This window comes from Mesocricetus auratus, unplaced genomic scaffold (assembly GCF_017639785.1).
Source record: "Mesocricetus auratus isolate SY011 unplaced genomic scaffold, BCM_Maur_2.0 Super-Scaffold_100008, whole genome shotgun sequence".
Lineage (NCBI taxonomy): Eukaryota > Metazoa > Chordata > Mammalia > Rodentia > Cricetidae > Mesocricetus > Mesocricetus auratus.
The window spans coordinates 33,388,648-33,416,119 of NW_024429192.1; the positions used below are offsets into that span (position 1 = coordinate 33,388,648).

General features: G+C 36.8%; 1 protein-coding gene across 2 annotated transcripts in view; it reads left to right on the top strand.

The window, feature by feature from the left end:
* Epha6 (EPH receptor A6) overlaps positions 1–27,472 on the top strand; it is an 863,593-nt gene that overhangs the window by 565,048 nt on the left and 271,073 nt on the right. For both annotated transcript variants that reach the window (XM_040750609.1, XM_040750610.1), the window contains 3 exons: positions 8,462–8,570; positions 10,054–10,124; positions 13,917–14,042. In XM_040750609.1, the coding sequence (XP_040606543.1) occupies positions 8,462–8,570; positions 10,054–10,124; positions 13,917–14,042 (306 nt within the window). The remainder of the gene's footprint in view (positions 1–8,461; positions 8,571–10,053; positions 10,125–13,916; positions 14,043–27,472) is intronic.

Below are 27,472 nucleotides of genomic sequence, written 5' to 3' on the forward strand. Positions count from 1 at the left end.
TGTGAAACAAACTTGTGTCTAACTGAAATAAAAAAATAAAAATAAAAGTTTGACTTGAAACTCAGGCTTGTTTGGAAGACGCAAGATGAAACCAATTCAAAAGTCCAAGCAGGCAAGAAAGATAATAACAGCATCATCTACAAAATTACAATATTGTATTTTTCTTCCAGAACTATTTATTGTACTACCTTTCATCTGTACATAATATTCTAATGTCTACCTAGGCTTGTAGCATTGAAATTTTGTATATCTATTAATCTCCATCGCACATTGTTCAATGTGCATCTCAGTCTTACATAATGTAGAATCCTGATTGCTACATATGATCTAAGGAGGGAATTTTCATGTGTCACTTGCCAATAAACCTTACAATGATTTTTTTGTTTACTGTCAGCCTATTTGTTGAAATATAGGTTATGATTTTAAAATCATTTCGGTGAAATAACAAAGAAATGCATTTCACTGGGTAGCATTTTTGAGAAATACTTTATTCAAAATGTGTCATCCATCTTCCAGTAGCTTTCACAAGAAGTTCACAACAGAAATGAGTTAACTTCAAAATGTTCTTCCATAGAAAATGACACAGAATACAAATAACACTTTTCACTTTGAAATGTAAATATAAAAATAATCTTGATTACAGTGAGACAGAATCATATGCTGTCCTATAAGAAAATGTGTTAGTTAAAAATAGCCAAATTGCTTTTCTCTAACTTTTCTAAAAACGTGAAATCTATTTTTTCATAAGTGTTTAGATTCCAAGGAAAGGACTTCATTCTGTTTTTCCTCTTTAAATAGAAACAACTAGAGCAAGTCTCTTTTAATGTTATCCTGACTTAAACCAAACATTACCTAGGTGCTATATATTGGCTTAGTAATGGAGTGTACTTCTAGCCAAGATCATAAAATAAACTGTGCTGATTTTTGTCTGAGGATGTGACCTTTTTATATTTAACAACAACAACAAAAATTCCAATGAGTGAGCCACAAATAAATTTCATTTCTTTCTACATAAACCACTATGGCTAATTTTAGAGTCAGGGCTCTCCCTATTGGTACTGCTTATGAGAATAAGTTCTAGATATGTTTTCTCTGAGAAAACTAATTATACATAATTAGCATTGGGACTGCACAAATGAATATAGATAGCACTGCCGACAATTTTCTCTGATGTAGCAATTCTTACTCTTTGTAATTTTTTTTTGCTCATTGTCTATTTTCCCTACTGAACTGTCAGTCTACTAGCATAGTAATTGCATCTGTTTTGTTCATCTCTGTCTCTCCAGGGTCACCTTGGTATCTGCTATGTAATAACTTCTCAATAAATATTTATTGAGTGAATCAATGAATTCTTTAACTTTGTTCTGAAGACCATGGTGAAATGTAGAAGTGTTACTGCTATAGTAACTCTTGCCTACCAGGATCATTGTCTCCAAAGTGTGTATCATAATTAGTGATGGATATTGAGTACGCTGTCTTCATATATACTGAACAGCTAGCTGTGTTGTAGGTAAAACTTCCTCATGTTATCAAAAGGAGGACAGTTGTGAGCTATTCCCAGCTTATCCAACCTTTCCTTATCAGAATTATACACACATCCAGTCACATGGGTTGGACTTCAAATTCATTTTTGGGTGCTATACTACTCCCTTTGTGCCTTCAAACAGCAGATCACAAATAGAACCCAAAATCACCTCCTCCAAGGCTCTGAGAAACAACTCCTCCTCACTTCTTCCAATTCCTGGTCACTCTACTGTCACTCCAGCCACTCCCTCTGTTCTTCTTGTCTCAACCTCATATAAGAAGAATGACTCTTAGATCTGAGACCATCTAGATTATCCATGCTGGCTATGACTTTCATTTATACTTTCCTGCCTTCCTGGATTTCCATCCCAATGAAAGAGACAGTTAGCCAAAAAGTAATTTGGATGGCTCACTATACTTCCATTTGTAGTATTAGTTTAAGGAGTTTTGGAAACATCTGTCTGAGAGCCTAAAAACAACAACAAATTGGAAAAGCTTTCCAGATGACTGGGTGTCCATGAAAGAGAACTGTCAGCAACTAACCATAACAGGAAGCATGACTCTCTCAAGGATCTGGGGGAAATGCACTGTCCTTTAATAAGACAAGCTAGAGACTTGTGCTAGCCACTTGGAAAAAGCCTCATTAGCAATGTTAAGGGATTTGAAGTTTACCCTGAGATGAAATCAGAACTCTGTGTGATGGACTAGCGCTAATCCCATAAAGACCTTATCCAGCAAGTACAGTAACTGCAGCACAGATCTGGGGCATCCCTCCTACTTCCCTGTAGGAGATGATGTTCTTTCCAATATTTTATTGTAGCCTTCATGGAAAACACAATGAACTAGTTACATTTCTCTGGCAAACTGTGACAATTATGTTTAATTCCCTATTCTCACATTATAGACTTGAAATCAATGGCAAGCAAGGGCATGTATGATTTTGGTACAATAAAAGAAAATCTGGGTCTAATAGGTTCTATTGTTAGTGAAAAAGATCATAAAAATATTTCAGTAGCTAGGACTTAAAGACAGACAAATCAGTGTTGTGGTCTCAGCTGTGCTGTGCACAGTATGTGTGGGTTTGGCAAGTAACAGAGCTACTTAACTAGAAGTGACAGTGGTACTGGCATAATCATATTGACCATGAACATACATTAAATATTTTAAACTCAGTACATTAACCAAAGAACATACATCTGTTTATTAAATAATATACAAACTATAAGTGATATGGGTGTTTATGTTTGTCATGTTTCATTAATCATACCAACCTCATTATCTGTATTATTTTATGCCTAGGACAATAGTGACATTGATCTCCAACTGTATTGAGTATGTGTGTATGGTATTCTTTATACATAGTGTTTAATTTTGCTAGTATACATGCTTAGAAAATAATTATACAGAACTATACATTCTTCAAATTTATTTAACATTCTGTTAAACAATTGATATTTTAATTCAAGCCCAAATCATAATCCTATAATCAGAAGTATGCAAAGGGCGACTTCTTAGTGAAGCCAGTAGTTAACTAAGTTATTATGTAAATCAACATAACTTTCTATGATAAACTTTCTGATTTTCACAAGCCACTCGAGTACACAATCTTATTCCCCACCTGAGGTTTGAATAGCATTTCAGAAAACACTAGAGACCTCACTACTATAACAATATTTGTTCTAGGCTGAAAACTCCTGAACTAGATCATATCTTTTATGAGCACAGGAATTATAAGTAAATAATGTCTTCTTTTTAAAATGTCATCCTCTTTATCTTCTAAACTATAATGTTTTCTGAAACATCAATTTCTTAAAAATTTATTATTTGGTAATTTTCAGTTAGAAAATATGGCATTTTAGAGCACATCATTAATTCCCATATCAGTGCTATTTTGAAGGTTGTAAAACATGGGGAAGAACTAAGAAAAAGCTTGAGCCCATTATTTACTGGATAAGATGCATCTTGTCTCTGAATAGATTATGAATAAAAATTCAACTTTGCAAAGACTGCCTGAAAATACTTTGATGAAATAATGGTGACTAAACTCTAATTCCAATGTTTAATAAATTTCTTTAGCAGAAAACTGAACAATTGTAACTTTTAGTTCTTATTACATTTAGAAAGCCTCCTAAATGGTGTGACTGATTTCTTACTGAAGCCAACAGTTGCTATTTCCTAGGAGAGAAGGCTGTGCAAGCCTGATGTCCTGAGCTGAGTCCCCAAGAACCATTATGGAAGCTAGATTGTAGTAGCATAGCTATCACTGCCCTTACAGAAATATGGAAGGTGGAGAAAGGAAAACTCCTGGATGGTAGTGGAATATATGTATCAAAATAACCTGTAAAAAGAGTGAATGATGAGAGGCCCTGTTTCTAACAAGACAGAAGACTAGGACCAACACCCAAGTTTATCCTCTGACCTCCATATACACACTGGAGTACACACTGGTACACACTCACATAAAACACACACACACACATGAAATATGATGACAGTGCTTTAGTCAAACTGAAGGATAATAATGGGACTTATTGGTTAATATTTTAGACTATTGGTAGCTGAATTATTATTGGTATTGTAGCATAGGAAGTTAAACAAAACTAAAAGTGAGAGCCTGGATTCTGGTCATAAGTTTACATGAAGAGACTCTTTAACTAGTCTGTATTTCACTTTTCTTACTAAATTTTCTTTTTTAATTAACATACATCAATTATAGATAATAAGGGACTCACTCTGATATTTCTGTATGTATATACATCACATAAGCAATTTCCCATTCTATCCAGTGTAAAAAGCAGTAATAGAGAAAATGGAATACAATAACAAACCAGTCAATGTATGATATAGAAAGGAATACTTTGTATTGGTATGAATTTTCATTTATTGATTCAAATTTAAGATAAATTTTGTGATATATATATATATATATAGTGAGAGAGATTGTATATAGATATAGATTTCTCCTCTTGTTTAGATATTGTGTTTTTACAGCTCTTTTAAAAATGTAATGTATAATTAACTACAGATTATAGATAGTTACCTATAATAATCAAAACTTACAGTTAGGTTAGTTAAATTTTCTACATATACAGAGATGCATTTGAGATTGATAGATATTTTTCAAACCTTTCAAAGACATACAGAATATATGGCATTTAAATGGTTTAGGGTTTTTCATGATAGTGAGACAACCACTCCTGGCACACCAATTATGTCTGAGAGGAAGATGGGCATCAAAGAAACTCATTATAGAGTTTGCTTTCAACATGGCAAGATTAGCCATTTGGGCAAGAAACTGCTCTTGCCTTTACTGTTTGATAGACTGGACATGCAGGACCCACAGGAAAGTGACTGCTGAACTTGATGGGACAGTCCTAAAGGGTTCCTGCTTCATGGAAGAGTCTGCCAGACATTCTACAGGACAAAAAAAAAAATGACTGACAAACTGCCAATGTAGACAATTTAAATTTTTATGCTCTGCTGAGAAGTCTGCCAGACACACTGTGGCCTATGGATGCCCCAACATTACAGAGGAACTTCTGGTGACTATCTAGGTAGCAAGATGTCTCTGTCAATTCTAGTGTTCATAAATATCCTTCTATAGTCTTTGCTGGAGTTGAAGACAGATTGTTATAGTTATAATTTTGTTAGTTATGATAAAAGATAAGCTAATATAAGACTTTAGACTCACACAGATAGGATAGATGATAGAATACTTTCTTTAAATCTTGCTAAATATTAATAGACTAAATATTGTAACTATAGTTCTTACTTGACAACTGTTATGTTATATATAATTTGACTATAGTAAAACCTTTCTTTTTATTTAGACAGAAAAGAGGAGATGATGGGGAATAGTCTTCTGTGAATATGTTTGACCTTATTGGTTGGTGAATAAATCACTGTTGTCAAATAGGGAAGCAAAATAGGTGGGACTAAGAGAGGTGGAGGATTCTGGGAAATGGAGGCACAGTTAGTCACCATGCATGACCCTTTCTCTGGTAAGAGAAGACTACGTGGGAATACTCAGATTAGCAGTTATGGGTTAATAATTAAGTCAGAGCTAGTCAACAAGAAACCATAGCAAACAGCCAACAGCTTCATAATTAATATAGCGTCCAGCATGTTCATTTGGGACTGATGAGGCTCTGGGACCAGGCTGGCGGGAAGAATGCTTATTACATAATGATGCCTTTTCCCTTTAGAAAGAGATTGACTGTGACCATTAGCATTTATAACCAAACCTGTATAAATGAAAACAAACATTTATAAACAATATTTGGGAATGTGGATGTTGTTCTCTCTAAACTACTTCCTACCGTTAGGGGACACTGTCTTGGGGATCCTAAGAAGACCCAGAAATCCTGGTTGTAGTGGTCTGTAACTGCATAATCTCAACTGTTTTGGGATGTTGGATCACCTGGGCCACTACTTCAGGGGGTCTTGCTTCATCAAACCATATAAGTCTAGAAGGAATCCACAGCTATTCCTTTTCTGTGGAAACACAAGCAAAAATTCTTTTCCCAAATAACTTGTTCTTATATTTAAGTTTAGAAGTCAAAGCAATTTTAAAATATATAAGTTGGATTAATTTAGCATTGATAATCAAATGTCTTTTAGTAGTTGTTGCTCCTTCCCTAGCAATAAAACAATTTGAAGACAACACAATAGCATACACTATCCAGACTCTCTGTGTATTTTCCATATTTACATGGCTTTTTATTTATCTATTTATTACTATTACTCTATTTCTTTTCCTTTTCCTTTTTTTTTTCCTTTTTTAAGAAAGGTTTTCTCTGTAATACTTTAGCTGCCCTTGAACTCACTCTTTACACCAGGCTGGCCTTGAAATCACAGAAATCTGCTTGCCTATGCTTCCCAAGTGCTGGGATTACTGGCGGGTACCACCACACCCAGCTATTCTTTTTCTTTTTACCAGTATTCTGTTTCTTTTTCTCTCCCAAGCCTACATACATTTTTAAACACACTATAAATCTGAATCTGACTTTACTGTAAATCTTTGTTTTTCTGACCACATGTCTTTTATTTTTAAAACAACATTGTTAAAATTAAAGCAGCAGCTGGATTCCCAACATGGTGGGCATAAATTTACCACCAGCACTGGGAGCTGTGCTCACTGCCTTAGTTTATACTGCTATCAAGCAGTATGCTGCCGGCTTGGAGATGTGGACACTGCCACTGCAAGCTGCTTGTACACCATTCAATTGTTAGCAGGGCCTCTTAAAAGATCCATAAGGTGTTTTTGTTTGTTTGTTTCCTTGTTTGTTTTTTTTCACTTATGCTGAGTCAGGAAACTCTGCTCCCTTAATGGAACTGCACAAGTCTTTACTTGTCTCTAGCAAAACACAGACTACCCAGGAAAATGCTGCTACCAATAAACTATGATGGTCTCTGTTCTTTTGTTTCTAAAATGCATTTTAAGCTTTTGTTAGATTTACATGGAAACTCTTGCTGCATGTTGAGGGTACCATTTTGTAAGGAGCATTCTTCCTGCCACCCTGGTTCCAGAACTGCGGCAGTCTCAAATAACACACAGAGACTCTTAGTTACAATGCTGTCAGCCAATGTTCATAGCTTCTCATGGCTAGTTCTGTCTTAAGTATTAACCCATAATTACTAATAAGTATATTTCTATAAAGACTTATCTTTCCAAGGACACCATCCTGATGTGTCTGCTCTTCCCAGGATCATATGGTGACTCCTACTCTTTAATACATTTCCCAGAATTCTTCTCGACTCCTAGTCCCACCTATCTTGCTTCCCTATTGGCCAACAGTGTTCTATTTATCAACCAATAGAACAAACTTATATACAGAAGGACTTCCCCTATCAAGTGTATTTTAGGACCCCTGGTATGAATGAAATGCAGCTGCTGCAGTTTTCAAGATGAGTTGTCTATAATGTGCAAGGCCTCCTGTTCAAACACACACACACACAAGCACACACACAAACAGACAAACATACACAGAGAGAGAGACAAAATTTTGTCAGTGTCTTATTTTATTTCTTTCTTTGTATAGTAAAGCATTCTGACAGAAGTAACATAAGTGGACAGCTATTTTTTAAATCATATAACCAGTGTTTAGGAAGGGATGCCAAGACTACAAGAAAGCATCAGAAGGAGCTGTCCATAGCACAATCATGGAGTATGGAGAAAATGAATGTATGCTGGTGCTTAGCTCCCCTTCACTATTTATTCGTTCCTGGATCCCAGCCCATGAAATGGTTCCATGTTCAATTAACATTAATGTAATCAAAATAATTCTCCACATGCATGCTTAGACGCCAGCATCACCCAAATGATTCTGGGTCTGTCAAGTTGAAAATTAATATTAAATATCACACATAGCAAAAAAAAAGTAGTATGTTGTTACTATATGTGATCTGGCCTTTTCATCAAAGAAAAAAAGAAAAGAAAAAAGGGAAAACACTTAAGTATTCTTTTCTCCCCCACTTACTATCTATCAAATATATATATATGTGTGTACACATATGCACATGTATTCTTGTCTACACACACATATCCTTGCACTATGAGTATGGGACTGTATATCTTTAATATTTGAATTCAGTTCTATGAAATATATGTTACATATAAGTTAAATTATTTTAACTTATTAATTTAAATTACATAAACAGTCTTTTCATATTTTAAAAACAAATGCTAAATAAGTCTGCAAAGCCTGCTCAATGCAACTCATATTCAGTCTTAAAAGGAAGCATTAAGAATTCATATACTTTAGTTATATTTTTAAGAAGAAAGGTTTGTGTTATGTATGATGACCTGAGTTCTGCAATCATTATATAAATCTCACTTAGCTGGGTTGCTTAGAGACCTATTAAAATAAAGGGTAAAGATACTGTGCTTAAGAAAAATAACCATCACCATATGTGTCACCTGTGTTTGTGTTTTCAGCTTCTGACATGGCAGCAGAACAAGGGCAGATCCTGGTAATAGCCACAGCAGCTGTCGGGGGATTCACTCTCCTAGTCATCCTCACTCTGTTCTTCCTCATCACTGGAAGGTAATGAGTCTTCTGTGATTATCCTCAACTCGGTAGAAAACCATGCTTTATGCCGTGTGTGTGTGTGTGTGTGTGAGAGAGAGAGAGAGAGAGAGAGAGAGAGAGAGAGAGAGAGAGAGAGAGAGAGAGTAGATGATTACCAATATCCAATTTGACATGTTAGAGTCATTTGGGAAGAGGAAACCCCAATTAAGAAAATCTCCTCACCAGATTGGCCATGTCAGATTGATGTATGAGAACCTAGCTGATTGTGGGCTGGTGTTACCTTGGGCATGGTTCCTGGGAGGTCTAAGAAAAGAGGCTGAACAAGCTACAAGGAGTAAGGCAGTGAGAAGCACTCCCCTATGGACTATGCTTCAGTTCCTGCTTCCAGATTCCTGTCCTGACTTTCCTCACTGATAGAGTGTGAAATGACAGTTATGAGCTTGAGTAAAGTCTTTCCTCCCCAAATTGATCTGGTAATGATGCTTTCTCACAACAACAGAAACTCGAGGCATTTCTAAATATCAGTAAGGAACAAATAACACATCAAGACTTGGTGTTAATAATCTGAAACAGGCATAATACAAGATGCCAATGCCACGATTGAAAACTGCCCAAATAATGCTAATAAACCAAAAATAGATACCCAGGGTGACCCCATATATAAAGTACTAAATGCTATCAGAGAACCCTGAAAGCAGATAAAACAGCAACATTGACAGGCAGTAGATGTGGTTATGCCATTCAAAGCCCCTGTGACAGAAAGAGATGATGGGGTATTTAATTCATATTCTAAAGGATATATTATATAAAGGTGACATATATTATAAGTATATCTTATTTGACTATATAGTGAATTATTACAAAATAGAATATTTAAAATCAACTTCATAATGAATAGGGGGTTTTGTTTATTGTTGTAGATAAATGTGACACTCCTCTTAATATTGTACCCTAAACATCTTCAAAGAAGTTTTCAAAATGGAATTAAGAATCTTTCATATCAAAATCTTAATCATCATATTAAATTATCACTGTCTAGATAATATATGTTTCATATATTTGTTAAGATTTCTATATAGGATATCATTGTACTTTCAGTTGTGTGTGATTTAATGATGAATACATTATTATTGTCAAGATATCCATACCTAAGATTCACAAGTTGATGAGAGCATTTATTTTATAGAGGTTAAAGGAGATATACTAGAGAAATTTATTATATTTAGTGTTTTCTTGATAATGTTTACTAAGCAGTTATCAATATATAAGGTATTAGCAGTATTTTTGTAACCCAATCACATTACCATTGTGACTTTTCATGCAAAAAAAATCAAAATCATTTTATCCCTCTCATCCAACTCCTCAGACACTTTTTTTCTTGTCCCCTCACTCTGACCCAAATCATTACTGTCTTAGAAGCCGTCTCTCCAGACCCCTAACTGTTTTGTGTTGGTATATTACACAATTCTTAAACAAGCTTTTGTTTACTTTTTGTAAGGTGTCAGTGGTACATAAAGGCCAAGATGAAATCAGAGGAAAAGAGAAGAGCGCACTTACAGAATGGCCACTGTAAGTACTGCGATTGTTCTGCCCTGTTCTGTACCCTCCTGGAACCTTCAGAACTCCATTCAAATTTGGAATACCCCGAAAAAAAAACAAGAAATTCATTTGCGACCTTTTGGCATTAAGGCTTTCATCTAACTTCCAGGTTTAGGGTGGAAACCGCACCTGCTTCTCATTAAATGACATTACCCTTTCAGAATGCTTTCGGGAGAACCCAAGAAATTGAATTTACTAAAAATACATGGTGACTAATTGTGTACACTTATTTACCATCACAATGGCTCTGGAACATGAGTCAGTTTATTTAGTGAAGCATTAGATACAGACACAGGGAGGAACCTTTATTCCTTTTTTGAGAGATTGCCATTTAATCACACAACAAAGCAATTTACAATTCATTAGCACTATAAAAGTATATCAGCTCTTTAACTCTTAGAATATGTATGAAGCCTCGTGCTGACTACAAGGTTATATTCATTTGAAGATCTCTTTTTCAGCAAGCTATAATTACCACTATAGTTAGTTTGATAATTGCCCTTTTCTCCTCCCAAACAGCCACCTCCACCTTCACCTCAAAATTGCAAACTACTTCATCAAGACGGTTTTCTCCTATTGTAAGACACTGAATTAACAAGTAAAGGCTGTTCTTTAACTAACAAAAGTATAGAGATACTATAGGGGGCAACTCATTCAACTATTTAAATATCCCTTTTCTAAATTAAGCAAGAAAATAAAAAAAGATTTAAAAACACCCCTCCCATCTATATCACCCCACAAGACAGGAAAAGGTTTTAAGTAAGATATTATATATTTCTGAGATGGTTTAGGGAAAATTCTAAGGCACCTATCACTTTTAAAAGTGGCCTGAGAACCGTCTGCCTGAGAGACCTGGCCTGAGATGACCTCAGAATGTTGTAAACAGATTGCAAAAACCTGGATGCAGACACCTGGAGGGATGACTAATGCTGGGCAACCTTCAGATTCACGGCAGGGCTTTTTGTACCAAGGTGCAGAGGGAAACAGTGCTTCTGAGGTATTTATTATCTGCTTTCCAAGCAGCAGATTAGCATAAACTAAACCAGATGGGCTCAGCAAGACCTATTGAGAATAACCTGAAGCGGCCAAGGAAGTGAAGAAAAAGAAACCACTGTTTAAGAAAACGGGGATGAATTAAATTAGTAACCTGATATTCAAAATTGGGACTCATTTGGCCATGGTTTTTCCAATATTACATATATTACCTTTTCACAGACAAAGCATTCTTATCTAGTTATTGTATAGAATGCATTATAACTTTAAATAAATAGCTTAATTATGAAAATTATATGTTAGTAATGGTATTTTTATCTGTCTGACACTATGTATCTATCAGAATTATAGCTTGGTACTGTGTTTTAAATGCTAATCTTCTCACATGTGCATACCAAAGCACTAAGAAGACACAGGTGAGAGGTGATAAATGAAGGCAGTGAACACAAAATAATTGATGAGGCAAATTATAACTACTAATGAACATCTTATTGCCTCTTCTAAGCTCACTTATTTTTTTTGTTGGTTATTAAGATTTTCTTGTAAGAAAGCAAGACTAAAAACCTACTTAATTGTGAATTAGTATGCTTCTGAGATGTAACAAAACCAAATATCATCCACTTATTTTATATTATGTGTGAGATAGTTTTGTGTTGCTGTGACAAAACAGTGGACAAACGCCTCTTTTAGGCTGAAGCTTTCTTTTGCTCATGGTCTCAGAGGTATCATACATCGAGGGCATGATGGAGCAGACACATTCAAGTCATGGCAGAGAGGAAGAATAGGCTATGAAAAAGCTGCCTATGCTGTGGGTTTCCCCTCTTTTCTCCTTTATTTATTCATCACACACTCTAGAGATTGTCCTACCAAGATTTGAAGAAGTTTTCTCCCATAATGACTACTATTTTGGAACATCCTCACAGACACTCCCAAAGACTTTTAGTAATCCTGAAAGCACTTCTCAATAATTTGTCAATCAAAATTAAGCATCATAGGTCCACCTTCCATCAACTTAACATCTAAATTAATCTATAGCATTCTCCCCCTTATTCTAAAAAGTTTCATGATCATCTTACAATATCAAATGCATTTTCCCCAGAACCCAGTCATTAAAGTCTTAATAATTCAATACTGCTGAAAAAGTCTAAGTTTCCTATGAGCCCAGAGTCACAGAGACCAAATAGAGTGATACAAAATCAATATTCTCATTCCGAAGGTCAAGGTCAAGAATATGGAATACCATAAGGTTTTGAACAAAACAAACCAAATACAAGAGAGAAAACATTAAATCATGTAGATTTATGTCTAGGATTCAGGCCAGGTTGTGGAATGACATAAATTGCAAATGACTTGGGCATCACATCCTTTCTGTTTTTAGCTCACTTGGTGATTTTCCTGAGCTGGTTCTGCTTGTTACCTATAGTCTTTCTTAACAGGTATTCCATATTCCCAGAATCTCTAGCTTCCTGGGATCTCGATTCCATCTTTATCTTTGCTATCATAGCTTTATACATTACCTATCAGGGCTTACCACAGTAATACCAAATATACACAATGACTGAATCTCTCAGCTTTCTTTGAAAGTTGAGTGGAAGTCTCTGCAACCCTACCCATAATTCTTCTACTTTTATCATTGCAAAATTAGAATTAGTGAGTAATACTAAGATGTTCTCCGAGCTTGAACTATGAGTATAGAGCCCTCTTAGTGTCTAGATGATTGAGAAAATTGAAATAAATATTAAGGAAATAACTATCAAAACTGTCCTAGGTGAGTAGTATGTACCAACAGATCTCTCCTCTTAGGAAATATCTTTCAAATGTATACACTTATACTCGAGTCTAACATGGGTTGATTCCAGCTCATTCCTGAAATTTTCAAAATATACCTTATTGTTCCAAAGCCAAGTCCACAGCCTCATTTTAATGGTTCTAATCTCTTCGATAGACACACCCTCCTTGTCTATAATTTAATCTTACTTCTTTCTGACCAAATTGTGAGGTTGTTGGCTTTTTTTTAACACACCCATCTTTTTTTAAATCATAATTCTTACCATAAATATGCAATTGTGTCACAGCCTTCCCAGACTGCTTGGATATTTCCTCTACGTATTCACCTATGGTAATCGTAAAATCCAGGCTTCCACTGGGGCATGGACAAAAGATGGAGAAATTCTCTCTCACAACATGAAGGTCTTCTAACCAAATTTCCTATAGAGTTCTTCCTATAATAAAACTCCATGAACATAGTCTTTACTCGTAGCATTACTGCCTACGTTCTGGTCTTCTGACCTCCCTTCATTAGGCTCTCCTTACAGATCCAGAATTTCTGCCAGAATTTCTTCAAATCCTTTTATAAACCATCTCCGAAGTCTCTGAAGGACATGGTCCAGTTTAGTCACAGTATTAGATTTCCAAAATAGGAATGATTTATTATAAGCTCATGACTTCAGAGGATCCTGTTTGTGCTCACCTGAATCTACATTTCTGAACCTATAGTAAGGTAATATAGCCTAGACATAGGACCCTGTGGCTAAGGCTGTTCAATTTTTGGCAACCAAGAAGCAGAGCAAGAGATAATTTATGAACTATGGGATCTCTCTGTTGCTTTCCTTTTTGTTATGGTATCAACTGGAAAGAGAAATAAAGATAAATTTAAGTAATTAATAAGTAACTACTATTATCAGAATTCCATTCCCACCTTTACACATTAGTAAGATATATGCCTAGGGAAATACTCTTAACTTAAATCAATCTTATATTTTGTTGCAGTGCGCTTCCCAGGAGTTAAAACATACATTGATCCAGACACCTATGAAGACCCATCTCTAGCAGTCCATGAATTTGCAAAAGAGATTGATCCTTCAAGAATTCGCATTGAGAGAGTTATTGGAGCAGGTAAACATAAAATCTACACTCTTAAGTACAGGATTTCTTCACAGCTTTGCAGTTGGTTGCTTTATTAATACCATACTTTAAATCTTAGCATGTATCATCATTGAAAATATTAAGGTAAAAAGTGTTTTCTATTTTTTAGTTATTTCTTCAAAAGCAGATGTGTCCATATTCAGTTCCAAATAATGAGAATATTTGCAAAAGTTATTTTCACCTTCTGTAGTCTTTTTCATAATGAAGATAAATTACAGAGAAACTAGGCCTCAGGAATTTATTTTGAAAATGCAATTTCAGGAGTTTGTCATGAGATTATTATAGATTTACTCAAGTCCCAGCATCTATAGACTTATACGATAATTAGTGTTCATAAAGATGACCTTGAGGCTACACAAGGCTTAGAGTGTTCTGAAAATCATTGAAGGTAAAATTTGGTTCAATATCATTTTAGATCATTTTAATGCAAATTAACAATGCTTCTGCTACGTGCAAATCTCCAGTACTCAGAGCTTTTCATTATTCAGCTATTCTGACTTTAAAGAAATTATGGTGAAGCACCCCACAAGAATTTATGGTAGGCATTAGCTAGTAGGAACTATGTTAATGCAAAGGGCCTTGAAGATAAAGAATATTTCCTCTTCTAAGTCTTTGATGCAAGATAAGCAGCTGGGGTTTGCAGAGGGGATTTCCTTCAGCAGGTCTTGCAAAGAGCCCAGTTCCATTATCCTTTGTTGTGTTTCCCCTGGTGTGTCTGCTTCTACGTGGTCAAGGTTCCCTTAACAGCACATCTGCCTTCCTGCCTAAAGGAGCAAGAAGAAAGACTTTTGTCCACTTGCCTTTGCTTTTGAAGCAATAACCTAGAAATTTCCACTGATTCACCTATCAAATGTAATCATATGAACACACTGAAATCTAGGAAATAGAAACATTGACAACTATGTAAGTATCTTTAAAGCAGATGGTATAAGAGAACATGTTTAAAAAGGTAAACAACACTGCATACTTTGTGGAGAGATTAATCTCCTGAAGATGCTGCATGTGTGCAAACCTTTGGAGAAAACAAAACAGGCCCATGTGTTGTCATTAGGGCAAGTGTGTCTTCTCAAAGGCCATAAGAAAGCAGCTAATTGTATTTCACCACTTTAAAGGTTCTCCTATATAGCAGGCTGTACAATTCTCCTGACAATAACAGAGGTTCCTTGTTCAAATTTATTTTAAGTTTTAAAGTGGTGATAATAATATTTAAAACCCACCACCAAGTTCTTTTAAACCTGGGCTCTATCTCTGTGATTGCAGAGCACATGCCAGAGATAATTTGGTTCTGAAAGTCATTGAATGCTATTACTACTCAGGACCATGGGCTGCTAGGAAAGAATTTTTCTTAACTGCACTCCATTCCTCAAACACATTGGGTCATCACGTTCCCTCCATGGCCAGGTGTCCCTTTGGAAACTGGCATCACATTGCATATTTATGCTCTCTTAAGAAAGACTTCCCTATTAGAAAGATGATGGGTTTAGAAAACAACTGAAACTTTGTTATCTTATGACAAATAAGCAACTACAAAAGCCCAACACAAAATTTAAGTATGTGTTATATTCAGTTTCACAGTGTGTGTTTGGTTTTTGTTCTAAAAAGTGAAGCAATCTAGAAGAAAAGTGGCTAAAGGAGTTCTAACCACTGTTCAAATTTCCTCTTATGTCCCATATGATATCGTACTGGAAAGTATACATTTTTATTTCTTTTGTCATTTTTCATCATTATTTGTGTGTCTGTATTATGTGTGAGTATGTGTGTGTGTGTGTACTATATTCAACCTGCTTTATCTGAGCTTCTCATGTGACAAGCAAACATAGAATATTTAAATATGTAGTTACTTTTCCATCCCCCTCCTGTCCTCTTCATCACCCCCATCTTTCTTTAGCTTGAACATCTACAGAATATGGCAAGAGTGTCTTTACAGTTTGCTTTCAGAAATGTAAAAGTAAATGCTTTGTGAGAGCACACTCCTGTAACTTAAGGGTCCACTGTATGCCCCCACTCAGTTCTAAAGAAACTTTTAGAGCATGTTTCCAAAATTGATTGTGTGTGGGAAACATTGGTGGATGGGTGTGGTTGTGGTCCGTAGAAGCAGTGTGGAAAAAGCACTATTAAATGTAGGGTCAAGAAAGGTATAGTGCCTTTCCTCATCTATGGTAATAGTCATGGCTAACTACCACAAGAAAAGAAAAGTTAAACACAGAAATTCACAACACAGCGTTTAATTAAAGTTTAGCATGGTATGAGCACTTTCAGATACAAGGGTTCTAAGACACAGGTATATGCTTTGGATGGTATCAATGGATACTGTACGCTATTGTGTTGAGATAAAGGTGTGATCTAATAAGGAGACACTAAAAAGGGGATACTACAAGGATTGACTTCTTCGCTCTATGTGCAGCTTTCCTTCCTTCTAGATTTGAGGCAAAAGTCCTTGGAATGAGAGGCAGGAGTGGGGACGGGCATGTAATAATATACTCTCAGACAAGACAGGTCAAAGAATTTACACAGGTACAATTCCTACACAGAAACACACAGGAAGATCCAAACAGAAAACCTGTTTGTATGATTTGCTTTGGAGGAAAGAGGTCTCTCATTTCTGTAAAATTTCAGAGAAAAAGAACAGGAGCAAAACATAGAAGGGCATGAGATATCCAGAGAGATTCTGAGACTCTACCATCCTACCATTATCCTGAATGATGGAAGATGTATGTGTTATACAGTGGTGAAAATTTTTCTGAGCCCTAGCATGATTTAAATTATGGGTAAAAATATATATTTACCAAATCTTAAAAGGTAAGTTTCCTTAATTTAATCCTATCCTGTTCCCCTCCACACATACATATTGCTTCCCATTAGTATTCATTTCTACTGTAAGAGAGTGCACTAGACAACTCCTTCGGAAATGTGAGCTAAATTACTTATGTTGCTGAGCAAAGATGATAGAAAGAGATAGATTGGCAAGAGAGATGGCAGAGGTCAGGTACCATATCATGACAAGTGTCAGGTGAATGGCATTCAGGCTAGATGAAGGCACACAGTCTCACAATTCATTACTGAGGAAAAAAATCTACAAAACCGGCATGCATTTTTGGAAAAGAAATAGCCATAAATCATTCCAAGTTTCTCATTGGTAGATACAAGACCATTAAATGTTTCTTAACCAATTTATACCAAAGGAATGTAAACATGGCTGCATTGATGTTCTCAGGAAAAAAAATGGAAAATGGCATGGCACTTGAATCACAGAATCATTTCATCCAGTGGCTGAATCAAGTTTACCAGGTGGCTGATTCTTATAGAAGACAATATGCTATTTCTTTCATATGTAGTCTTTATGCTGACTGGAGATATGTGTATTCCACCTATGTTCCACAACCATTTTCCTTGGATTGTTAACTTCAAGATCAAATATCATGCAAGGAAAACTTAATTAATCTATGTATATGTATGTAGACATTTAACATACTCAGTCACCACTGCAAATTTTACTGTTTTATGAGTTTTCTAGAACAGTTTTTATATCACTCTTTAACTTAATAGAGGCATCTTATCTTTGTTCATCAATACAGGCCTGAATTTCCATGAAACTACGCATTACCATTTAAATGAAGTGAGCAGCTCCCCCGTTGTATAGGAGACAATCTGATCATATATCTTCTTTGACTTCTTTGCATCATAAAATGAAATACTACAGGTAGAAGCCTGTAAAACAGAAACTCCCAAGCTAAAAAGCCAGGACAGATTAAGGCTGAATCATTACTGAACACATATACTGAGATAAAGAAAAAACCTGGTAAACTGAAATGTAATCATGGTCAGGAAAAGGTCAGTGGAAGGCTACCTCTTTTTCAGGAGAGAACACCTGCACCATTATGAGAAAGCCTTTCTGAGTGGAAGTTTTATAATTTTGAAACATTATTCCATTGAAAATCATCATTCTTATGTCTCTAAGCCCATAGGGCACCCTTCTTAAACGTGACCTTTCTTCTTTCCCTAGTCACAGTGACAATGCAATATCTTCCCGTCATTCACATTCTATCCCCTTTATCTATACCAAACTTATTATTGCTTCTGCTATCAGCCTCCTCTTCCAGCTTAGTGTCAGTATGTTTTTCTATTCCGCAGGAAAGTCAAAAGTTTTAAATGCTTGTTTCTCAGCAATCAGCTACACACAGGGAAGAGCGAGTTGAAAGGACAATAAAATGGTGTGAGAAGTGATGCCCCAACGCTAACATTCTGGATAACATTCAAGGGCTTTCTGCTCTTCCTGCTGTACAAACCAAAAGGTTGACTCTAATCCCACCATAATGCCTAGCCCTCACCCTCGAAACTGACACCACTCACTTCTTTCTACTACTGAGTTTATTTCATTTTCAGAGATCTCAAACTTTCAGGTTCATTATTATATATTAGAGTTGTTTTAATAGTACACTTTCTTGTAGTACGAGAATGAGAATGATAGGAAGCATTACAAACGTGGTTTCATGGATAACTTTTTACAAAATGAAACCAGTAATTATAGTGCATTCCTCCTTGTTTAGATGAAACGTTCTTGCACAGAGACAGGTTTGTGTTTTGGGACTGGGCAATAAATGCTATTCTCAGACATTAGAATTGCAAGAACACTGCTTTCATTTTTGACCTAGTAGATTTGTTTCCATGCTATGATTTGACCAACAAGAAATTGATTGTAGAGGACATGTTGGTGTAGTTTTTAAGCTATTTTAATAACTAGTAGACCTGTCAATGACTTTGAATCATACATTTCATGACTTTACAAATCAAATGATGCCATAAAAAAGATTTTTCTGTTTTACGTAGACAATATAACATGAGTAAGAGGGACTCAGACCAAATGAATATTTGAGTCACAAAGTTCCTGCTAATTTCCTCTGTGACTTTCATTAATTTAGTGATCTTTTTTTATGTCAAACAAAAGTTTCACAAAGCATGTGAGTTTTATTTATCTATTAAAATTTACATGAACTTATTTTTTGCTTTTTTATTATTAATTGTTTTTTAATTTTTAAGTTTAAATTTAGATTAGAAACATGGTTGTTTCACAAGTCAGTTCCAGGTCCCTCTCCTTTTCCCTCCCCTCCTCCCTGGCCCTCACCCCAACTCCCCCATTATCCCATCATTTCCCCAGGGAGGATGAGGCCCTCTATGGGGGTGTCCATAGACTATCATTTCATCCATGGCAGGGCCTAGACCCTCCCCCCAAGAGTTCAGGGTGAGAGTTCATCTCACATTGTTGGATGGGAGTACAAAGTACATGTGTATACTTGGGATGAATACTGATCTACTGCCCAAGGCTCAATAGATTACCTAGGCCTCCTCAGTGACACCCCCATTCAGGGAGTCTTGATCAGTCCCATGTTGGATTCCCAGGCGTCAGCCTGGGATTCAAGAGTTAACCCTTGTCAGGTCAGCTGTTTCTGGGGTTAAACCAGCCCAGTCTTAACTCCTTTGGTAATCAGTCCTCCCTCTCTGTTACTGGCTTTCTTGAGTTCAGCTCAGTACTTAGCCATGGGAGTCTGCCTCTTCTTCCATCAGCCACTGAATGAAGTTTCTATTTCCCAGACTCTCTGGCCATGGGATTGTAGGCTGGCAGTCCCCAGATCTATGTCTAAAATCCATATATGAGAGAGTACATGCCATGTTTCTCTTTTTGTGACTGTGTTACCTCACTCAGGATGGTTTCTTCTAGTGTCATCCATTTGCCTGCAAATCCCAGGATTCCATTGTTTTTTTTCTGCTGAATAGTACTCCATTGTGTAAATGTACCACAATTTCTCTATCCACTGTTCAATTCAGGGGCATCTAGGTTGCTTCCAAGTTCTGGCTATTACAAATAATGCTGCTATGAACATAGTGGAACAGACATCCTTGTTGTATGAATGGGCATCTTTTGGATATATGCCTAAGAGTAGAGTTGCTGGGTCTTGTGGTAGGTTTATTCCCATTTTTCTGAGGAATCTCCATACTGATTTCCAAAGTGGCTGAACCAGTTAGCACTCCCACCAGAAATGGAGGAGTGTTCCCCTTTCACCACATCCTCTCCAGCATAAATTGTTTTTGGTGTTTTCGATTTTAGCCATTCTGACAGGAGTGACATGGTATCTCAGAGTTGTTTTGATTTGCATTTCCCGGATGGCTAAGGATGTTGAGCACTTTCTCAAGTGCCTCTCAGCCATATTACACTCTTCTATTGAAAATTCTCTATTTAGTTCTGCGGCCCACTCTTTAATTGGATTCTTTGGTGTTTTGGAGACTTGCTTCTTGAGTTCTTTGTAAATTTTGGAGATCAACCCTCTGTCAGATGTGGGGTTAATGAATATTTTTTCCCATTCTGTGAGCTGCCTTTTTGTCTTGCTGACTGTGTCCTTTGCCTTATAGAAGCTTCTCAGTTTCAGGAGGTCCCATTTATTAATTGTTGATCTTACTGTCTGTGCTACTGGTTTACATTCAGGAAGCTGTCTCCTGTACCAATTCGTTCAAGGGTACCACCCACTTTCTCTTCTAAGAGGTTCAGTGGCTGGATTTATGTTGAGGTCTTTGATCCATTTGGATTTAAGTTTTGTGCATGGCGATAGACATGGATCGATCCACAGTCTTCTACATGGCAGCCTCCAGTTATGCCAGCACCATTTGTTGAAGATGCTTTCTTTATTCCATTGCATATTTTTAGATTCTTTGTCAAAGATCAGATGTTCATACGTGTGTGGGTTAATATTAGGGTTTTCAATTCGATTCCATTGGTCTACCTGTCTGTTTTTGTGCCAACACCAAGCTGTTTTCAGGACTATAGCTGTATAATAGAGCTTGAAGTCAGGGATGGTGATGCCTCCAGACGTTGCCTTGTTGAACAGGGTTGTTTTGCCTATCCTGAGTCTTTTGTTTTTCCATACAAAATTGATTATTGTTCTTTCAAGGTCTGTGAAGAGTTGTGCTGGGATTATAATGGGGATTGCATTGAATCTGTAGATTGCTTTTAGCAGGATTGCCATTTTTACTACATTGATCCTACCTATCCAAGAGCATGGGAGATCTTTCCATTTTCTGAGGGCTTCTTTAATTTCTTTCTTTAAGGATTCAAAGTTCTTGCGATACAGGTCTTTCACTTGTTTGGTTAGTGTTACCCCAAGGTATTTAATGTTTTTTGTAACATTAAATTGTAAAGGGTGATGTTTTTCTGATTTCTTTTTCAGCCCTTTTATCATCTGTACATAGTAGGGCTACTGATTTTCTTGAGTTGATCTTGTAGCCTGCCACTTTGCTGAAGGTGTTAATCAACTGTAAGAGTTCCCTGGTAGAGTTCTTTGGGTCATTTATGTAAACTATCACATCAAATTTAGTGATCTTTTAGATATTTGTTTGACTTACCTATACAATGGGCCCAAAACAATCACTATCTTGCCAGTTTGTTATCAGAAACAGGACTATATATCAGTTTGATAGATCTTAAGTAAATTTTATTGGTCTCTAACTCAATATTCTGCATCTTACTTGTGGGTCGATTTAGTGTATATTTGTTATTTTACATGGGAATTTGTCATTCTTACAAACTGCCTCATTGCACTAGTCATTTGAGAAATGCTAAATAAGCAAATATTAAATTAGAGTATTATTAAATATTAGAAGGGGAGAACCTACTCTCAAGGGATTTCCTCTGACCTCCACAAGCACACTTCTCCCTGTAATGCACACACTTAAATAAATGTGAAAGGGCAGAGTTCTTTAAGTATCTCTTTTGTTGTCAACAAAGATCCTAATGTAGGGCAGTGAGACAGCTCAGCTGGTAAGGACATTTTTTGTCAGACCTGATGACCAGGGTTCAAGAGTTCAGTCACAAGAACCAACATGGTGGAAGGAGAGAACTGACTCATCCAGCTGGTCCTGTGACCTTACACACACACACACTCACATACACACACACTCACACATACACACACTTACACACACACTCACACGTACACACACTCACATATACACAAACCCACACTCACATGCTCACACACTCACACTCACACATACACACACTCACACATACACACACTCACACATACACACACAAACACACACTCACTCACACACACACTCACATATACACACAAACACACTCGCATACACTTACACACTCACACATACACACAAGCACATACACCCTCACACTCACACATACACACTCACACATATTCACACACTAACACACACACATACTCACACATACACACTCACATACACATACACATTCACGCACTCATACTCACACTTACACACTCACACACACATACACACTCACTATACATATACATATATATATATAAATTCTTACTGGAGAGGACATTAAACTATGACAGAATTAAAATAATATACTACCATGTATAAAATATTAAATCAGAAAGAACAAATGTATAAAAGATATTTATAAACTATCTTTACATTGCTTTAGATGATTAATTTACCTGATAAGTCAGGTCAAATTATAGGATTATTATATTATATGAAAGTGCCTTTATATATTGAAATACAAAATTGCATAAGAAAAAAATTCATGGATGATTTAATAAGAACTTAATAATTTTTAGATACTTTTCCCAGTATTTTTCCCTTGCATTTGGATATTGCTAAGTGTTTGGTAAAATTAAATTAGATTCATTTTTAAAGGAATGCTCTCAAAAGTGTGGGAAGGATGGCTGTATTTTATATGGAAATAAATAGGAATGATATTCTCTTAAAAATAAGACTAACATGCCAACAACAACTTTTTATTTATTGATTTTCATTTTTATCAAAAATAATTTTCCATATGCTACAGTCTGATCACAGTTTCTCCTCCCCCATCTCTTAACAGATCCTATTTACAGCCCTACCTAACCAACTCCGCACCTTCTTTCTCTCTCTTTAATAAACAAATAGGCAAAAAACAAAGAAAAACCCTAAGAAGTACACACATGTATAAAACCCATAAATGTATAAAATTGGAAGCCATGATATATAAGAAAAAATCAGAGAGATAATAAAATCCCAAACAAAACTGTATAAGGCAAGAAAATCTATAAAAATACCAGTGAGTTTATTTTGTGTTGTCCACCTATCGCTAAGAATGGAGCCTAATCTGAAGTGTGCTTTATACACCCAGGGAGACTCCATTGGAAAAAACTAAATTTTTCTTTGCAAGCAGTTGTCAATTGGAGAAAGCTTCCTGATTATGGACTTAACTCATATCCATTTCCCTGATTCAGTTCTGAACCCCCTCCCTACCCCCACCCCCCCACCCTACCCTACCCCTTCTGGAACCAGGTCCTGTGCATACTGTTCTGTTGTGTAAGGAAGACACTCTTTCATTGGTGTCATCCACCGTCCACCAACTCTGGTTTTTTTTTTTGAAGGTTATTTTTTTTGTTATTTGTACATTTCCTTTTTTCTATTTTTTAATTTCCCCTCATTTCCCCAGGGAGGGTGAGGCCCTCCATGGCGGTGTCCATAGTCTGTCATTTCATCCAGGGCAGGGCTTAGACCCTCCCCCAAGAGTCCAGGGTGAAAGTTCATCTCTCATTGTTGGATGGGCACCCAAAGTCAATTTGTATGCCAGGGATAAATATTGATCTACTACCCAAGGCCAATAGATTGCCTAGACCTCCTTACTGACACCCACATTCAAGGGGTCTTGATCAGTCCCATGCTGAATTAAGTCATCAGTCTGGAATTCAAGAGCTAACCTTTGTCAGGTCAGTTGTTTCTTGGGTTAAACCAGCCCATTCTTAACCCCTTTGCTCATCAGTTCTCCCTCTCTGTCACTGGGTTCCTTGAGTCAGCTCAGTGTTTATTTGCGGGAGTCTGCCTCTGCTTCCATCAGCCATTGGATGAAGGTTCTGTTTCCCAGACTCACTGGCCCTGGGATTGTAGGCTGACCACTCCCTGATCCATGTCTAAAATCCATATATGAGAGAGTATATAACATGTTTGTCTTTTTGTGACTGCGTTACCTCACTCAGGATGGTTTCTTCTAGTGCCATCCATTTGCCTGCAAATTTCAGGACTGCATTGTTTTTTTGAGTAGTACTCCATTGTGTAAATGTACCACATTTTCTCTATCCACTCTTCAGTTGAGGGGCATCTGGTTCTTATAATCTCTCTGTCTCCTCTTCTGTGAGGTTCCCAAGCCCCAAGAGGAGACATTTTCTCTATCCACTCTTCAGTTGAGGGGTATCTGGTTCGTATAATCTCTCTGTCTCTTCTTCTGTAAGGTTCCTGAGCCCCAAGAGGAGACATCCCATTTAGTATTGAGTGTTCCAAGGTCTCTCATGCTCTGCATATTGTCCAGCTGTGGGTCTCTGTATTTGTTCTCATCTATTACAGGAAGACTCTTCTCTGATTTTGCCTGAGAAGAACTGAACTATTAATAAAATAAGAATGTCACTCTGTGCCGGGCGGTGGTGGCGCACGCCTTTAATCCCAGCACTCGGGAGGCAGAGGCAGGCAGATCTCTGTGAGTTCGAGGCTGGGCTGGACCGATAGCCTCTGAAACAATACAGAGAAACCCTGTCTCGTAAAAACCAAAAAAAAAAAAAAAAAAAAAAAAAAAGAATGTCACTCTGTGCCGGGCGGTGGTGGCGCACGCCTTTAATCCCAGCACTCGGGAGGCAGAGGCAGGCAGATCTCTGTGAGTTCGAGGCTGGGCTGGACCGATAGCCTCTGAAACAATACAGAGAAACCCTGTCTCGTAAAAACCAAAAAAAAAAAAAAAAAAAAAAAAAAGAATGTCACTCTGAGTCAATTTTTTTCCTATTTCCCTTCAGCAGAATGGTAGTATTTGGTTTTCCCCCTAAACCCTGGCCTATCTGGTCTTAGGTTCTTAGACACACAAGCAGTGCCAAGGATGGATTCCATCTCATACAATGGGCCTTAAATTGTTAATTGCCACAATATTTGCACCACTATTAATCAGGCAGGTCATCATTGTAGATCAAAGGCTAGGTTTGTGTTTACTTTTTTCCTATGGTAGTATGAAGTGCTTTAGACGGAAGTTTCTGTTTAGGCATGATGGTTGAGTTCATCTGCTTTCTCAGAAATACATTCGATCCTTCTGTCCAGTTTGTCTCAACACCAAGCCTTAGGCTGCATCTGATGCTTAAGAGTTTTTTTCTGGTATACCCAGAAGATGTATAAGGGGGGAAGACTAGCTACATGAACCAGACACAGCAGGTTCATCAGACCAACCTATCAGAAAGATTTCCTTCTGGAGACCTTCCTTAAGAGTTTGCAGGAAGCTTGGACTAGCTGAGGGGCCCTTGGCAGTAGAACCATGATACAAACCTGGTATATGAGTTAGCTTATTGGAACCCATTCCTTAGGATGGGATGCCATCTTCAGTGGCAGTAAGAACAGGATATGATCCTGATACATGAGCTAGCTTGTTGGAGCCCATTCCCTGTTATGGGATGCCATGCTCGGTCTTAATGCATGGGAGAGGGGCCTGACCCTGCCCCAACCTATATGTCCCAGACTCTGCTGACTCCTCATGGGAGCCCTTACCTGTGAGGAGTAGACTGTGGTAGGCTAGGGGGGGAGGTGGAAGGGGGTGGGAGGAGGCAAGGGTATGGGAGGGAGAATTATGGTTGGAATATAAAATGAAATTTAAAATATTAAAAATGAAAAAAGAAGAGTTTGGAGGATTCTCCCCACTTCCCTACACTTTTGTTCAAGGAAGTTTTGTTGGGCTATGTATGAGAGTTGAAGATGATATGCTGAGGGGCCTTCTATCTGTGTCATCTAGGGTTTTAGATGCCAGGATTTTTCTTCTTAAACTCAGCACACACATAATTTTAGCTTTATAAGATGTATATAAAGGTCTTACAAAATAGTTAATAATGTGGATATAACATGTCTCTTACATGTTTTTAAATTGCAAATAATTTGACGTTTGTGTTTTATAGATGCTAGAATAACTTGGAGAAATATTAGATAAAAATTGAATGTTAGCTCATCACTATTGTCTTGTAAAATGTGAGGTTGTTTGTACTATATGATTATTCCTTAATGCTATTGAGACCATGTGTATTCTATATTGGTAAGCTATAAGGTGTGAATTAAGACCATAAATCTCTTTAAAGAATTTGCTTGTGTCACACTAAAGTTTTCCCAGCATGAGGCAATTGGTTTATTGTTCCCACAGTGATACTTGTGACCTCAATCTAATTGTCTCTGTACATAACTAATGGCTCTTGTGGAATTTCTGTCTATCTAAGGTATCTGTTGCTATGAAACAAGCTGTCGCTAAATCAAATAGCTTCAGATAATAATTTACTGATTTATTCACAATGCTACCATTTGGGCTTGTCTGTATAAGCCCTTGGAGGGGGGGTATTTTCTGCTTGTTTAGCCTAAGGTTACCTCTCAGCCATGGTCACAGATAGCTTGTCTATAACATCTCAGGACAGCTAGCTTATCTCCGTTTCACATTATCTCCTATCTGTTGACCTGAACTGTGGTAGTAGCAGTTTCTAAGCCAGTGACAAAAGAGCTGTGCAGCCACTTGAGGTCTTGGCTCTGAATTCTCACATCATAGTTCTCACATTTTAACTTGGTCAAGGAAGTCCAAAGGCAATCCAGATTTCATAGGACAACAAGGAGGACTCTTATCTCTTGACCAGAGAGCACCATCATATTATAAATGGGAACACATGCAGGATTGGGAAAAATTAGAGGCTACATACTATAATCTACATTTTAATGTTTTATTTATTTTTTATAATGAAATATATTATATATGTTTATATATACGATATAAACATACAATGGGATCTTTGTAATTTTCATTGAGAACGCTTTTATTTTCTCTCTGTACACATATGCTAATATAATTTTGAATTAAGAACTTAAAATCCTAGGTTGATGTTCCTAGCAGGATGAGGTAAAGAAGAAAACCCAGAGGTGAAAGATACTTCCAGGAGGAGAGGATCAGAGCTTTCCCATTTAGACAAGACATTGCACTGGATCCCAAAGACTGTTCATGCACTTGCAACCTCCATCCATCAGTCCTTACAGAAATGCCTTCTCACTTGTGAGCTTATTTACTTCTCCATGAAAGTAATGGAGAAGAGTCTGTGTTCAATGATATTGTCCTACCTGGCTGCTAGCTCCATCATTCCACAAGTTAACAGAACTTTCTTTGGAATGGGTTGAAGTATGGGTCAGAATTGAAAACTTAAATTAAAAAGGACTCATTTCCTTTATTAAGATGCTGAAAAATATGACAAAAGGTCAGACCTACTAAACATTAATATTTGATTTTGGTGTAGCAGTTAGAGCACTGTTGGTTGGTATGATGCACATTGGGGATTCTATAAAGGATGAACTTGGGAATCAATAAATAAAGAATTCCCCAG